The sequence below is a fragment of the Mugil cephalus genome, chromosome 7, assembly GCF_022458985.1.
Source record: "Mugil cephalus isolate CIBA_MC_2020 chromosome 7, CIBA_Mcephalus_1.1, whole genome shotgun sequence".
NCBI lineage: Eukaryota > Metazoa > Chordata > Actinopteri > Mugiliformes > Mugilidae > Mugil > Mugil cephalus.
The window spans coordinates 7,379,327-7,395,196 of NC_061776.1; the positions used below are offsets into that span (position 1 = coordinate 7,379,327).

The 15,870-nt window shown below is 42.5% G+C and overlaps 2 protein-coding genes across 3 annotated transcripts; one reads left to right on the forward strand and one right to left on the reverse strand.

Annotated features, from left to right (window-relative positions):
- Nucleotides 1-1,112: 1,112 nt before the first annotated feature.
- On the reverse strand, nucleotides 1,113-12,293 carry kcnj9 (potassium inwardly rectifying channel subfamily J member 9). 2 transcript variants are annotated; one of them, XM_047589207.1, is made up of 9 exons: nucleotides 11,652-12,293; nucleotides 11,371-11,550; nucleotides 10,445-10,890; nucleotides 8,826-9,039; nucleotides 7,427-7,628; nucleotides 5,656-5,848; nucleotides 5,365-5,562; nucleotides 3,658-3,788; nucleotides 1,113-2,313 (listed from the first exon to the last, which is right to left on the reverse strand). In XM_047589207.1, exons 3-9 carry the CDS (start codon nucleotides 10,740-10,742, stop codon nucleotides 2,047-2,049), a joined length of 1,503 nt encoding a protein of 500 aa, XP_047445163.1. In that variant the 5' UTR covers nucleotides 10,743-10,890; nucleotides 11,371-11,550; nucleotides 11,652-12,293; the 3' UTR covers nucleotides 1,113-2,046. The 2 variants fall into 2 exon arrangements, with proteins under 2 accessions (XP_047445163.1, XP_047445162.1); XM_047589206.1 differs by lacking the exon at nucleotides 11,371-11,550.
- A 240-nt stretch (nucleotides 12,294-12,533) lies between these two features.
- Nucleotides 12,534-15,711, forward strand: eif3f (eukaryotic translation initiation factor 3, subunit F). The gene is made up of 8 exons (XM_047589208.1): nucleotides 12,534-12,696; nucleotides 13,197-13,267; nucleotides 13,753-13,832; nucleotides 13,930-14,067; nucleotides 14,160-14,251; nucleotides 14,841-14,977; nucleotides 15,304-15,417; nucleotides 15,541-15,711. Exons 1-8 carry the CDS (start codon nucleotides 12,585-12,587, stop codon nucleotides 15,616-15,618), a joined length of 822 nt encoding a protein of 273 aa, XP_047445164.1. The 5' UTR covers nucleotides 12,534-12,584; the 3' UTR covers nucleotides 15,619-15,711.
- The last annotated feature ends 159 nt before the right edge of the window (nucleotides 15,712-15,870 follow it).

A 15,870-nucleotide genomic window follows, 5' to 3' on the forward strand; every position in this document is an offset into this window, starting at 1 on the left:
CCTGTCCCCAGCCCCGGTTGCCTTGGAGACAGCTGAGACGGGGACCCCATCTCATTACACGCCAATAGGGCCTCCGTGTGACTGGGCTGGAGGAGGAGGAGGCAGGGAGGATGTATGGGATCTCTACCGCCATCTAGCTGCCAGAACAGAGCAAAACATTTCTTCTTCTTCTGTGTTTTTTTTTAAAGTAAAGATTCTGCCTAGTAACCCAATGTGCTGACTTCTCCTGGTGCTGACAGCCAGCCATGAATCCCTAATGGGAAGCATCGCACTGTGAGGTTTTACAGGAGGCCTGAACTGTCATTTGGTTATAATAAATATTAGAAAGAAAAAAAAAATGTTTTCTTAAAGAAGAGTGATGGAAAAGTAAGGAGAAAATGCTGCACTAAAGTAAAACTGATGTAATTTATTACTTTATATTTGGAGGACAAATACAAGATTAACTTTAAAATAATAATAATAACATGAATATATCATGAATGGCAGGACTGATGCACTGAAAGGCATTTGTGTACCTAAAGTTTTGGCAAGCCAGTGCATAAAAGCTGTATTTTTTAATGTAAATATATAATTTCCAGTAATAAAATGTACACTTTCTTGCCTCTTTAGTTTGACTTCATTAACTTTTTTATTGCAAGATTTTTGCTTTTAATGGAAGATATTTTTGTTATAATTATCTAAACACTCATTTACTTATTATATATCTGTAATGTGCGACATAACAAAAAGAAACCTTATTAAGTTAATTAGGACTAAATTTTATGTTTCTTTAATTGCTATGGAAGTACAGCTGGATCAAACTATCAAAATAAAATATGTATTATAACATATTTTACTTTAGTATCTTAACAGCCTCATTTAATACATTTTATTATTGTGTGTTATGTATTACAGTTCATGTATTCTAAGACAACTGTAAGTTTTAATATTAACTTTTAATATGGAAATAAACTTTTAGATGAATTTCACTAAATGGAGCTTACTGTAATTTGTTGTTTCATACATTACACAAGTGCTACAATATCATTCATGATAGATGCAAATGAAAGTTAAAGCCGTGTTCATACATACACGTACCTCCTCCTCAGACAAACACACAACCCGACACGTGCTCAAGGAATATAGTGTAGTTTATTAACTCTAATAGATGTGTTATATTAAATATTAAAAACATCAAGTAAAAATGGCCACATACCGTATGTACACAGCAGCAAAAGCAGGAGTCTGGGCTGAACTGAGCAGGTCACTGTTGTTGTGCTTTTAGTTTCTACTAGAGGAACAAACGATAGATAACATAAACCCTTGTGCTACACACGCCATATGTGAAACGAAGCCACAAACACGTCTCGGTGTTTCTACGTTAAAGGTTTTTTATTTTTCAGACACAAAGTGTTGAGTGCAGCTAGGCGGGTTAGCACATTTATATCAGGGTCACCGGTAAATAGAATTCTTTGTGCCTCCTGAAGATAACAGCGTGTTCAGGGCAGGAAAACGGCCGAGTGGCTTTTCCAGACATTTATCTAGCACCAAATGATGTTTTATTTGAAACTAATATTAGGTTACTCTCCCACCCTGACGGACGTGCAGCACATCTCATAACAATATTTTCATCTAAAGGAGTTTCAGGTTTCTAACGTTTTCTCGTTATAATCTAGTAGCATTAATCTGTAGGTGAAAATAAAGCATCTAAACGTCAACCACCCATATACTCGTTGTCTTTGTGGCCCACAGGACAAATGGCCTCGGTTAACCCCACCTACAGCATAGTATTGTCATTTAAATGTAGATATAGGCAAAGGTGATTGGAGCTAACACAACGAATCAAAGAGAAAGAGAGAGCACGGAACACTTAAACGAAGACGGACGTACAAATAAAAGACAAAATGCCAAGAAATATACTCTTTTCGTGTGGTAACAGAAGAAGATATGGCATATACTGCAGAACTAATGAAACTAATCGTTTGCTTTAAATGGAAAAGGTCCTGCAGACAGTAACTGATGATGTGGAGGGCGATATACTGAAGGTCTCTGTAAACATTCTCCGTCCTAGGCCTCTGATTCGGATTGGTCCGTGGCGACGCTGCCGTTCAGCTCGCCCAGTCCTGATTGCTCCTGGATGTCAGTCATCTCCCCGACCACGAAGGTGGGCTCGCCCCCTTTGCTGTTGGCCGAGCCGCTGTCCGGCTGCTTGGCCGCCGGGTTGGTCAGGGTGGGCTCCTCGTCCAGTCTGCTGGAGATGGACCAGTACAGGTGAGCGTCCAGTCTGGCTGCGGCCAATGAGAGCTCTCGCGCTGAGCAGGAGGGCGTGACCACCTTGTGGGGAAAGGGCGGGAAAAGTGTGAGGACTAATATGTGAAGAGACTTCTTGGAAAAGGAAGGTGGCCATGTTTTTCTGGTCTTCATAACAACCATTAACGAATCCTAATAATTTCGCTCAGGAAATACTGCGATAGCTCTTGGTACAGGCTACAGGATCACATCTCAGGACAATGTATTTTAATTATAGCTTGTAGCTAAAACCACTGAGGATCCTGTGAGAAACTACTGGCAGCTTCTAGCCTGGAATCCAGCCCAAACATCGACTTTTTAAATGAGGAGAGTTGCTCTGGAGCATAGACTGTAGAAAAGACTAAAAAAACAAACAAACCAAGAACCAAAGCAAGTAGAGCTCCCCCTGGTGTCTGACTCCAGTATAGGTCATAAGCTCCACCTCCTCCATGTTAGCGGATGGGCCAAACAAAAACACTAAAAGACACGTCAAATATGTTTTTTTCAAATATATTTTTTTCAAAGATGTTTTAAATCATTTTAGATAGTTAATATATTAATGTATGTTCAATTTTAGTTTTAGTTATTTGACGCTATACAAACAGGATGCTCAAAAAAACAACAGTGTACGCGTTTAATGCAAAAAATATGTGTACAAAACATTCTAACTGCATTGATGGCTACGCTGACTGCTTGCTAGCTCAGATTATTGATCCAATCAGTTTCCTGTATGAAGCATAATTTCATTAACAGGTCAGCATATCCATTTATCCATTACTTCATCTTTTTGCCTCAAATATCTGCAAAACTAATTCCACTCCCATTGGTCTCGGCCGTCTCCTACCACTAGCTCTATGCTAACATGCTGAACTAAAAGGGTGATCACGTTAACGTTGTCGTACCTGCTAAACATCAGCATGTCAAGATGGTTAGCATTACAATGTTAGAGTTTAGCTTAAAGTACTGCCCTGTTTATGTGCAGAGTTAATCCTGCTATTAACTATGGCTTCATCCATCAGGTGTCGTATAAACTCACGTAGAATAGTCAGTAAACTCAGGACGAGCCAAGTTTAACAACTTTTTTACCATAGCAGATTTGGTTTGGTTTTTCATATGTTCCTTTCCTGTTTGGCTCCTTTTCACGAGCAGTTCCTACATTTCCCAGCATGCCTTTCAACAAACCTCAAGAGATGCTTGAGAATTCAGCTGCTGGTTACACATGTAGGTGGAGACAGGAATAGGGCTGACGGAGAAGGATTTGTTCCAGTTCCATTGTCCTAATGCTGAATCTGAACTTTGTGTGTCGATGTTTACAGTTATTTAAATTATCTTGACATGAAATATAAACCATAAAGATTAAAATCATACACCAGCCTTGGGAGGCGTTACCTCGAACGTGTGGTGAAAGGCCCCGTAGTCGATGTCGAAGAAGCCCTCAGCCAGGGACATCATCGGGCTGAACCTGTGGCCCCACATCACCTCCTCCGTGAGGTAGGAGCTCCTCGCCTGGCACGTCATCCCTGCACAAACAAACCAAAACTCATTCACATTGTTCCTGGCAAAGAAACTGAAATAAACAAACAAACAAAACAAAACGTTTGTGGCAAAGTAGAAGCACTGCCCCTAAAACTCTGATTCAGAAATAATGAATTCAGTTTAATCGGTGTGCTGTCGCAGTATGAATTTTCCTCACAGTGGAGTTGTGACTGTCAGCTTCTTCTCTGTAGCCCGGCGCTCTGACTAAGGGAATCAATATTTGCAGTAGGCGGAGAGGCCACCTCTACCTCATGAATAGCTCTGATACATACAGATGAGAACTCTGTCCTCGTGGCATGAATTTGACATAAGCAAGATATGAGAAGGGGCTTAAGGAAAACAGCCTGGTCCGAACTGTGCCAGGGTTAGATGCTGGATAATTCATTCTGTTTAAACCGTAGGTCTTCAACAGGCGGTCCGTGACCCCTAGGGGTCCAAGGAGGTACTGCAGGGGCAAATCTATGGTTGATTAGACATTTTTTTTATATATTTTTTTGTTTGTATGTATTTTTTTGTCAGGCAGTTGCACAGCCACCCTACTGTTGCACATGTTTGAAATAAAAAAAATGAAGCTTAATATTGAATTCAAAGTGATAATAATAATTTATACTTATAAACAGCACTAGGTCCAGTTTAATATAGAACATACAGTAATCTCTCCTTCGGTTTGGGGTCCTTGGCCTGAGAAATGTTGAATCCCTGGTTTAAACTGTTTGTTATTTTAGTTTTCAGACGGTAAAACTCAGACGGTAAACGTCTCTTTAACCCTATTGTAAACACAGACGCTTTAAATGTGTTCAAAACAACTCATTAGACCTTCAGAGCAGAATTAATCAGCAAGTGTAACACAACAAATTCACATTTAATGCTTTTAGGCGATGATTAATCAAGAGGGTGTGAGCACAGAGGGGCTGTGTTCCTTGCTCCGGGTTAGATGACTCTCTGTGTTTTAGCTCCTCGCTTAGAAAAACATTCGCGGCGCAGCGTATGTACATCCCCACATGATCACGACGCACGCTTCCTGAAACAGCTTCCAAGACAAAAACCGCTCTGAACTCATCGTCGTGGAAGAGGAGTCTCATTCTCTAATGGACGGTTTTTAGAAGCGCCGCTTTCTGTTAAAACAGCGGCGGCATTAGTGTCACGCCGCGCCGCCGCATGCCTCCGCGAGATTAATTTTGCTAATGCTCGATTCTAGTTGACGCAGCCAAACATGCATTTACAGCGCCGTGGACAGTGGGACTTTACAGTCAAATTAAATTGCCGGGTATTATTCATCATACAATGTAACGCCGTTAAGTTTTTATGCTTTATAGCATCTTTATTACTTTACACCACAAAAGCTGCTGCAGTAAATCAGGGGAAAATGCTGCTAATGGTATTGTTTGCTTAGCCTCATACATTTTAAATTAAAAGCATCTGCGGGTCAATAAACATTTATTTTCCAGCGGTAGCGTATTCATTTTCCTGCACAGTACACAAAAACATCAGACTTTAAGGCTGCCACCTTTAAAGAATATAAATCAAGGGGAAGTTTGTTCCTTTTAACCCGTTTCTCACCGGTTGCCTCCACCATCCCCTCCAAGATGACCACGATCTCAAAGTCCTCCTTCTCCAGCTGGGACTGCGACATGTCCCAGAAGGGCGAGTGGACGTCGATCTCGTGGGAGATCACCAGCGGCGAGACCAGGAAGAGGCGGTCGTCTCCCGTCTCGAAGCCCACGCTGATGTCTGTCTGGTCCAGGGGGATGAACTCACCTGGAGGAGACAGAGACCGACGGTCCGGATCAGGGGTTTTTTCCACCGTGAGAAAAGGTTCAAGCACCGAGTAAAGAGTGACGGGGGCCTCACCCTCCTGAGTCTGCTTGGACTTGATGAGCTTGGCCCTCATGTTGGCCCCGACGATGTGGGAACTGCGGAGGTCGCCCACCCTGAACATGAGGCAGAGCTTGTCGTCCCTCAGGGAGATGACGGCGTGCTTGGAGAACACCAGCGTCTCGGCTCGTTTGTTGGGCTGCGAGATCTTCACGAACATGCAGCCGACCTGGACGGACAGGGGGAAGTCGAGAGCGGCAGGAGGTTCATTTTAAGGCGGCTCGCGCTAGTCTGCGTTCGTAATTAACACGTCCACCTAACGGCCTTCATGGCTGGAACACAGGAAGCTCTCTTCAATATTTAAACCGGCAGTGACACTTGAGTTAACCTCTATTTTTAATGCATACTAAAACATCATGACCGTCGGTTGTTAACGTGGCATGTTTCCAGCTCCCGAACATGCATAAACATGATTCACCCTTCACTGTGTGTGTGTGTGTGTGCGTATGAGCTCATCCTCATCAAAAGAGTGCTTACTCTGTGCAAAAAAAAAAAAAAACTTCATCAGCACTTTCAAAGTAAATCTTTCAGGAGGAAAAAACCATCTGCACGGAACTGGTGTCATTCCGTCGGCACCGCATTTCTAAGTTCACCCTTTTCTCAAGGCGCAAGAAAAAACATTTAATTCAGTTAAATCTCTGTTTAATCAAACACACTCAGGTCAAACAGTATTTGTACGTACTCCCTTATTTACCAAATGTAATTAGAACGATTTTAACAGAACCTGAAAGCCTATTTTCATGTGTTTCTTTTTTCCTTTGACTATACTTCCTTGTGTCAGATCTGCAAACAAAACTAATATTATAATAATATTATATTATTATCCTATTGGTTGAGAGGAGGGGCCTCTATGGTGGATCATCCCACAGATCCTTCATCAGTTTGGGATCTAGTGAATTTTTTTTGGAGGCCAGGTGACTATTTTGTCTATTTTTATTTAGAAGAGGAAGATATTATATATGTCCACGAATTCTCTAGTATAAATGCGACATTAAACAAAATGTATGAAGTATGAGTTGTTCATTAATTACTTCATATAGATCTTAAATGTTGAGTGTTTGTGAAGGACACACAGTTCTGTAGTTACATGAAAATATGAAATAAGCAAATATCAACTATAATTGAGCTCTTTTTTTTCCCTCAAGGTACTTTGTTGAAATTTTTTTTTTGCTCATCAACCACAACAGTCCTCTACAGCTCCCTCAACAGGAGAAGGGAGGAGGAATTTATTCTAAGTTGACAGTGACTTAAGAAATAAGAGTGACTAAGAATAAGAATAAGTCTCAGAATGTGATGTCTGAAGGTCCTTAGACATAGAAGACATAGTGGTTGCATTTGCTTTTAAAAGAAAAATGCACTAGGGCTACAGTTTTGTAAGCAAACGTGTAATCAAGACCAAAGTGTAAAAACTCAAGATATTATATCCAAGGGGCCTCATGCCTTTGGCCCCCAGACTGTCTTCATGCTACATGTCTAAGAAACATCCACACGAATGAATCTCAGGTCCAGAAGTTCCCCAGCAGAACACTGAATTGTCACAAGATGGTTTAAATGTTACTTACTTTTCCGGTCTGTGGTCATAATGTTGTGGCTGATTTGTGTAAACAAGTGTTTGCAGTAACATATAATTCATAATAATATTTGAATTATCTGGCATTTATGTGTAGTTCTCTCATTAATCACTATATTGCTCCTTCCTATTATCATAACTGTCCTCCCCGGTGATTTTTTAAACATAATTTCTCACCATGAAGGCGTTGACCATTGATCCCAGTATCGCTTGTAGCAGCAGCAGCATCGTTCCCACTGGACACTGGTCGGTGATGACGCGGTGGCCGTAGCCAATGGTGGTCTCCGTCTCGATCGAGAAGAGGAAAGCCGAGATGAAGCCGTTGACATTGTTGACGCACGGCGTCCACGTCTCGTCCTCCAGATGGTCCAGATCACCCCTTGGGATGGAGGGAGGGAGGAAAAAGGGGGAGAACGTGCGAGAGGCAGAAGAGGAGAGGGGGGTGGGGGTGTAGCAGGTGACAAAGTGGGTGTCGGGAGGGAAAAATAGACAAGAGAGTGAGAAGATTTATATTTTTAGACCGGAGGTGCGGAAATATATAGATGACGGCTCATCTCTCTCCTTTTAAATGTGCCACCTCCTTTCAGCCGGTAATGAATAGAAGTAATCCTGCTCACCAGATTTAACCGGGGGGATTAACGCAACGTTTGTACTGTCACTTTTTCTCCATCCCGCTAAAAAATGAGACCACCTTTCATCATTTTTCAACCACGCACAACATCTGCTGGAGTTTCTTCAGTCCTGGAAAGAAGTTCCTTTCAAACACACAGCTCCTAATTTAACACAGCTCCAGCCAGAGAGGGAGAGCTAATTAATGAAAGTGGTGTTAAGTAATTTATATAATCTATTACTTTTATTGACCTGTGTTGGTGACCGAGGAATTGCGGCATAACACCGACAGCTCTCTGGCGCGCATTAAAATGGCCTGTAATGGATATAAAAAGGTCGCCGCTTTACGAGGGGAATACGTTAGCTAATTAAAGAGGGGATCCATCTAGTCGACGCGTCTGGTGAAGGGGTGGCACATCATGATGAAATACGGCGTAATAATCACAATACTGCTTTGTCATCTGCTTTTTTTTTTTTCTTTTTTCTTTTTGGCTGAAAAGCCTCGGTTGCAAGAATGTCTAAAAAAGCCTGATGATCTCATTAGAGTAATAATCTGACATCTGGGAAATATGAGAGTTTGATGAGGAGATCGATTTGCTAGCTGTCCGCTAAGTGTGATGCTATCGCTGTTAGATGGGTTAGCGCCCCTCTCGAAAAACGTATCAATTAATTTGGGATTAATAAAGCGTCTTCCTATCTATCTATCTATCTTGTACACAGATCAGGCATAACATTATGACCACCTTCCTAATATGGTGTAGGTCTCCCCTTGTGTCTCCAGAACAGTTGTGACTCATCAAAGAAAATGGACATGGACCTTTGAGTCCACGTCAACACCTTCACGCTTTTTTGAGTTGTTCCTAAAATTTTTTTGTGTGTTTGTGTATCTGTCATCAAGGAGCGTCATTGCTATGCTAACGTCCACAAGAATGAACGTCCAAACGTCTGAACTGTCTCAAGGTCTTACCTACAGTAGGCTATGAGGTACCAGATGGCCCCGAAGAAGAGCCATGTGACGGCGTAGGCCATGACGAAGACGAAGAGCGAGCAGCGCCAGTTGAGGTCCACCAGCGTGGTGAAGATGTCCGTCAGGTAGCGATAGGTCTCCCGCATGTTCCCGTGCTGCACGTTGCAGCGGCCGTTCTTCTCGACGTAGCGCTGCCTCTTACGCCGAGTCCGGGCTGGTGAAGAGAGAAGAGGGAAAAGACCGTTAGAAAAGGCTGAAAACACGGGTTCTCTGGTAGGAAAGCCTCGGTTTTTTTTTTTTTGTGACTTCCCCCGACATGAATCGGTGGTCTCATAACCTCCATTTTTCAGGAAACCTCTTCAGAAGCCTTAGAAAACACATGCTTTCTAAATTACTGAAAGGTTTTTTCCCGTTTGAAGCTGCAACAGTCAGAGGCCGGGAGACGAACGCAGACTGGGAGGCATTTGAGGATAAATACGAGGAGGCGTCAAGGGACAAGTCTAGTCAGAGAGCTGCAGTTTGTCTCAGAGGAAAGTCAGGCTGGTGAGGAGAGGAAAACTGAAATAGAAACAGACAGGTGAGGAAATGAAAGCAGACGAGGAGCAACGGGACAACGTCATCAAGCGCTCCGAGGGAAGAAAGGCTAAAAGATCGGACTCAAGTTACCTTTTCTCTGCTATGTGTGAATATTTCTTTTCACAAACTGATGCCTCTTTGAAGTGCTTTGATTTTTCTCTGAGTGAGCGACACCAAAACCAAATGGTGTCGCTCATTTTCTTAAACAATTGGACTTGTGGAGTTTCTTGAAGACGTTTCTTGCAAGTAGCTTCTTCAGTTCGAAAAGGAGCAAACTGACCTGACTATGGTCTGTTACTGACCAGATATTTAGTTTTTTCTCCAATGAATGGTTCTCTAACAACCTCATTAACTTCTTGGGAACTGATGTCCACCTCCACCAATCAGAGAAAGGTTTCCAGTTTGACATCCTTCCTTAATTCCTCCTTCAATCATCTTTGTTCTCTGACTGAAATGTGGACATTGTTGTCTTCAAAGGAGCATCTCCTTTGTCCTTAAGGTGTAGGTGGACGAATCCTTCTCTGAACAACGGACTGAGATATAATCTACCATCAATACACAACATCTCTGCCCAGAAAGTTTCACACCTTCATTCTGGAGTCTCAGGACCAAAACAGTTTCCTCCAACTAGCTTTGTATCTGATTGCTAGCTGACATTATCGTCCAGTGAGTTACTCGGATGAAACATCTTCAAGAAATCCAGTTGTCCTCATTTTCAGCTTTTTTGGAGAAGAAAATGCAGACACCTCACAGACACATCTCTCCACAGCTGTTTAATTAACTGTGTTTTTAGGCTTTAGGCTTCAGACAGAGAAGAGGAACTTTCTGAAAAACAATATTTGCGCAGCAGCACAGTCCAAATGAGAGCGTCTCCTCTACTGCTCAAGGTGAGAAGGAGTAGGTGGATGTAGAGCGACCGTTGAGTCAATAGTTCCCAGTCTTTGGTGAAGTTAAACATATATGAAAAATACAAATACAACAGTCGGTCAGGTCGAATTAAACGTCCAGGAAACAGCTGGCAACACAGTAAAGGGTCAACTCACCCCACCCGAATCGTCCCCTCTCCTTCTCCGTCCCCGGGGTCTTCTTCCTGTGCTGGTTGGCGGTGGCCTCCCGCTCGGCCAGCTTGTCCTGGAACGACCTGCTGACTTTGGCGGACGGCGGCGGGGAAGGCGTCGTCTCGGTGGTGACGACGTGGCCCAGCTCCTCCGACAGGTCGAAGGCTCCCGCGGAGGCCGCGGCCTTGGTGGCCTCCTCCGCTCCTTCCCCTTCCCCCCTCTCCTCCACGGGGAGGGAGAGGGAGTCGGGACGGGAGGGGAAGACAGAGTTCTCCAGCGCCATGGATTTATTTTAAAGATTATATATATATGTGTGTATTTGTGTATGTGTGTTTGTGTGTGGGGCGTAATTTGTGCGTTATTGATACCCTCCCTATGGCAGACTCTGTCCAGAGGCTATTGATTGGACCATTTGTTTGCTTGACTGAAGCCTGGAATAAAGAAGAAGAACACAATGATAAAATGAGTCCAGTGAATGGATTAGCTGCTTTACTGTCACGGTAATTCACTGATGAATGATCGTTTTAACAGAGATAGGAGCTCCGTCTAAGACGTGCGTGCACGTTTTTTTTTTGCCTTTGCGGCATGCGGCTCACTTCTTGTCTTCATGATTGACACAAAACAAAGAAGAAAATAAAAACATTTAGTCCTACACAGCTGGATTGAGACACAAAAGGAGAATAAATCTAATGCTTAGATTCTTTCAAAGACGTCCAGTCTGACATATGCACATTACAGCCACTTTAGATGTTGTGCATGTTTCATAAAACACCTTGGGGTATGTGTGTGTTTGTGTGTGTGTATGTGTGTGGCCCATGCATATGTGCTTTGTGTTGTGTAAGTGTGCTACCTGCTATTTTAAATGTGGTGGATTCATAGCCTGCATACATGGGCTCAGCGAGATGTCTTACATAATGAGAGAAGAGTTAAATATGTATATGCACAGTGAGACGCGTCCTTGGGAATATTTGCCCAGTAAAATGGTGTCCTCTAGTTGTATAGCCTTGGATGGCGATGTGCGTCCATTTGGACAATTGGGCGAATGGACGCAAGAGGAGACTGATGGTGACAATCAAGATGACGCACTACGCCTGATGGATGGATCAGAAATAGCCTCTGTTACAGGGTGACTGTGAGTCAGCCAATAGAAAGCAAACGACCCAGCTTAATGGCAGAATGAACCGAATCCTACCTGCTCAGTGAAGCAACTTGTAGACGCGTAAGACCCGGGTCGGACAGATGTTTTATCATGAGGAAAATCCGGTCCAAGGACGAGGAGCCGGGCTCGGTAGAATTGACTCGATGACACCCATTTCTGGTGTTTACCCACGACGCAGCGCCAATCCACTCCTGTTCGCTTTTCCAGGAAAAAAAAAAAAAAAAAGAGAAAAAAGAAAAAAGACCACCGTGATCCGACCACTCACAGTAAATCCGCGGCGATCAGCCCACTCGCTGCAGAATTAGCAAACAATTCAGACGCAGCCATCGGGGCTGCTGGAGAACATGGGTTTCGGGGCAGTGGTCGTGCGAAATGGTGGCAGCAGGATAACCCGGCAGCGCGGAGAGCTCCATCATCTGTGCATCTTAATGGAGTCAGGTGTAGAGCGGCGGAGGATGCTGTCATCAGCCCAGCCCCTATCAATCCTGCCTGCCTCAGACGCTCCTCATTTCCACAACAGAGGGGACGGTCGCGTCCCTCCTCTCTGTTGGCTGCAAGGCTCCTCAGCAATCTGCACAACTCAGACACGAGGAAGGCCTTATAATAAAGCCACTCAAACACCTCACGCAGTAATAGGCTGCAACTATAAACCAGCGTTTTTTGTTTTTATTAAAAAAAATAATAATAATAATATCATGTTGATTCAAAATGTGTATTTTTTTTTTACTTTTGCACAAGGAAATTTTATTATTAGGCTCCTTAAACACGTTAAAATTATTTAAAAATATATAATTAACTCAAACAATCTTAAAGTCACGTGTACACCGTCTTAGTCAATTATATCAGAGACTTTATTATATAATTAGCATTATTTGTGTTATTTTTTAAATCCGCTGTTCGGCCGCCGGTCTCTAGGCGGCGGTATATGTGTTCGCTGAAGCCGGTGATCAACCCTCCTTTTCCAACATGTCGGTGTACGGGCCAGTGGTGAAAATTCACCCCGTCGTTCTCGCCTCTATCTGCGACTCCTACGAGCGAAGAAATGAGGGAGCAAGTCGTGTGATTGGGACCCTCCTGGGTAGGTAGAAAAAAACCTGACATATTAGTAGCTCCGTCTGTTGGATTGATGTTATGAAATAAGTGATGCATCGGCGGCTAATAGCTTCGATGCTAACGCATGCTTGCTTCGGTGAACCCAGTAGCTAACAACATCTGACTAGCATTAACCGGGTAAACTGCTAGCATAATCGACCGTTAGCTAACCGAACACTATTAGCTACCGCTAGCATTATCTACCGTTAGCTAACCGAACACCAGTAGTTACAGCTAGCATTGGCTACTACTAACTAGCCGTTAGCCATTCTTCGCTAACCAAACAGCCGGCCAAAGAGTTGCCTGTCGGTTCATGACATTAGGTAATTATGTATTATATTGTCATGTAACATTAAGTCCTGACCCCTCTCTCTGTGTCCGACAAAATTATTTAACGTATTTTTATTGTTCCGTTGTGGGTTCGTTATGCTAGCTAGCTAGCTCGCTCTAAATAACGTGACTCATCTGTGACGTTTGTTTCTTCAGGTACTATTGACAAGCACTCCATCGAGGTCACCAACTGTTTCTCTGTCCCTCACAACGAGTCAGAAGATGAGGTATGTGCTTAAAAACTACAATCTTGGTCATTCACAGTGTGATGCTAACATTATGTAAAGACTGGACCTTAACTTGTATGTTCAAAATTAAAAATATTTTATCATTGTCACTAGAAAACCGTGACACTTTATCGGCATAAAAAACAGCAATAAATAGTGACAAATAAAGCAAGATTATTGCAACTCTCTCATACTGAAGTTTGAAGTCTTTATTTGGACTACACAGCTCATTTATTCCTGGAGATTTAAGTGTTGCTCTTCAAAAGTTGCAGGCATCCTACAGGACAGAAACCTGTAATGTTTTAAAAATCAAGATTAGTTTTTCTGTGGAATATTTAGTGTGCACTGTCCTTCAAACTATATGTTGCTGCAACATTGCAAATGTTCCCACAGTGGGATAAACAAAGCAATATCTTATCCTAACTTATCTTATACAGTGAAGACGGAACCATTTGTCAAATTTCTCCTTTTTTTTTTTACTTCAGGTGGCTGTGGACATGGAGTTCGCCAAGAACATGTATGAGCTTCACAAGAGGGTTTCCCCCACGGAGGTCATCATTGGATGGTGCGTGAGTTGACACACACACAGTTGCCATTTCATTTAATTAACTTATTTATTTGTGGAAAACATTGTTCTTGAACACTGGCGTCTTTTCACACAGGTACGCCACAGGCTTTGACATCACAGAGCACTCGGTGCTCATCCACGAGTACTACAGCCGCGAGGCCACCAACCCCATCCACCTGACCGTGGACAGCGCCCTGCAGAGCGGCAAAATGAACATCCGCGCCTACGTCAGGTTGGTCGATCTCTCTCTTTCTCTACATCTCTCTGTTTCTGTGATCAATTACAGCCTCAGTGTTTTTATGAAATGATTTGTCTCCTGCACAGTGCACAGATGGGTGTGCCAGGAAAGACTGTCGGTGTGATGTTCACCCCGCTGACTGTCAAGTATGTCTACTATGACACCGAGAGGATAGGAGGTAAGAGGACAAGGAATAAATGAACACAACATTGTGAAAATCTGTGATGGGTCTTAAATCTATCTTACAAAAAAAGATGCTGGGCTAAGTCTAAGACTATTACTACTGATTTGCTGAATGGATTACGATTAGCAAGGTGTCAGTTTGATTCGTTTTAATATCCATTTACTGAGAGATTTCAGTTTGAAAACAATTTTACTTCAAACTATAACTGATGCCGTCATTAGTTCCAGAGACGTGTAGTATTTTCACAATATTTTACCTTTAGTTTCACATCTTACATTTGTCTTAGTTTTTGTCCAGCTGTTCTCTGTCACAAAAGACAGAGAACAGCTACTTTATTGATAAGGACAGTCGTCATACTTAAGCCCAGACAGCTTTCTGGTCTGATGGTGCTCACAGAGTTGGACCTTCTGACATGTTTTAGCTCATCTCATTGTGTGCTATTGCCATTTTTGTTGAGACTTTTCTAACAAGAAGATGCAGGAAATGTTAAAACTCATAAAAACCCAGTCCTAATATATAATGAACTAAATGTGAATGAGCAAGTAAACTTAATGCAATAAAACACAAACGCTTTGTGTTTCAGTGGATCTTCTCCAGAGGACTCGCGTGTCTCCCAACCGTACCAAGGGTTTGACCTCTGACCTGTCCCAGGTGGCCGGCTCTGCAGCGAGGGTTCAGGACATGTTGGCCACTGTGCTCGCATACATTGAGGATGTGCTGGTGAGTATAAAGCCTAGTTTATACTGTGTTTCCTTTAATAAAATCTCAGATTGTTTGCTTTTAACTCAACTAACGGGAACAGTTCAAACAGGTTTTGTACTGAAATTTGCATAAATATGACAAATCAGTTAGAGAAAAATACAGATGCAGAGTTGTTTGTAAGAATAATAATAATGATAATGCAATTGAGGAAAATAGATTCCACAATCTCCAGTTGAAGGAATAAGGTTCTCGATTAAAAAAAAAAACACTTTTTTCAAGAGAAAATTTGAGATTAATTTTAAATTTGATGCTGCAAAAGACAAATGTTGTTTGTTCTGTCTCAGTCTGGCAAAGTGACGGCCGATAACAGCGTGGGCCGTTTCCTGATGGACCTGGTCAACAAGGTTCCCACCATCCCAGCCGAGGACTTTGAGAACATGCTCAATTCCAACATCAACGTAAGTTCTCCTCAGAGGTTTAGCGAGAAGTCGACGCTCTCCAGGCTCCTCTCGTCTCATTTTACGTTACTTTCTTTTGTCTTTAAGTTTAAACCCTCTTTGTTGTTGTTGTTGTTGTTGCAGGACCTGTTGATGGTGACCTACCTGTCTAATCTCACCCAAGCGCAGATTGCTCTAAATGAGAAGCTGGTGGTGCTGTGAGCGGATTTCTTGTTTAAAAGTGGTTCATATTTAATTTTTGTACTTTTTTTTTTTTTTTTTTGGGCTGAGATAAATAAAGACATTTAACAGTCATACAGTGTTCATTGCACCTCAGGTCCTTAATATGTTAAAGCTAATATGTTTAATTTTGAATTTATATTTCCCTCCACATTTGCAGCTGCATTGCATACTGAATACTTAATATATTTTTCACCTTGTGTCTCAAATAATTTACAAATTTTCCCTGGAAAA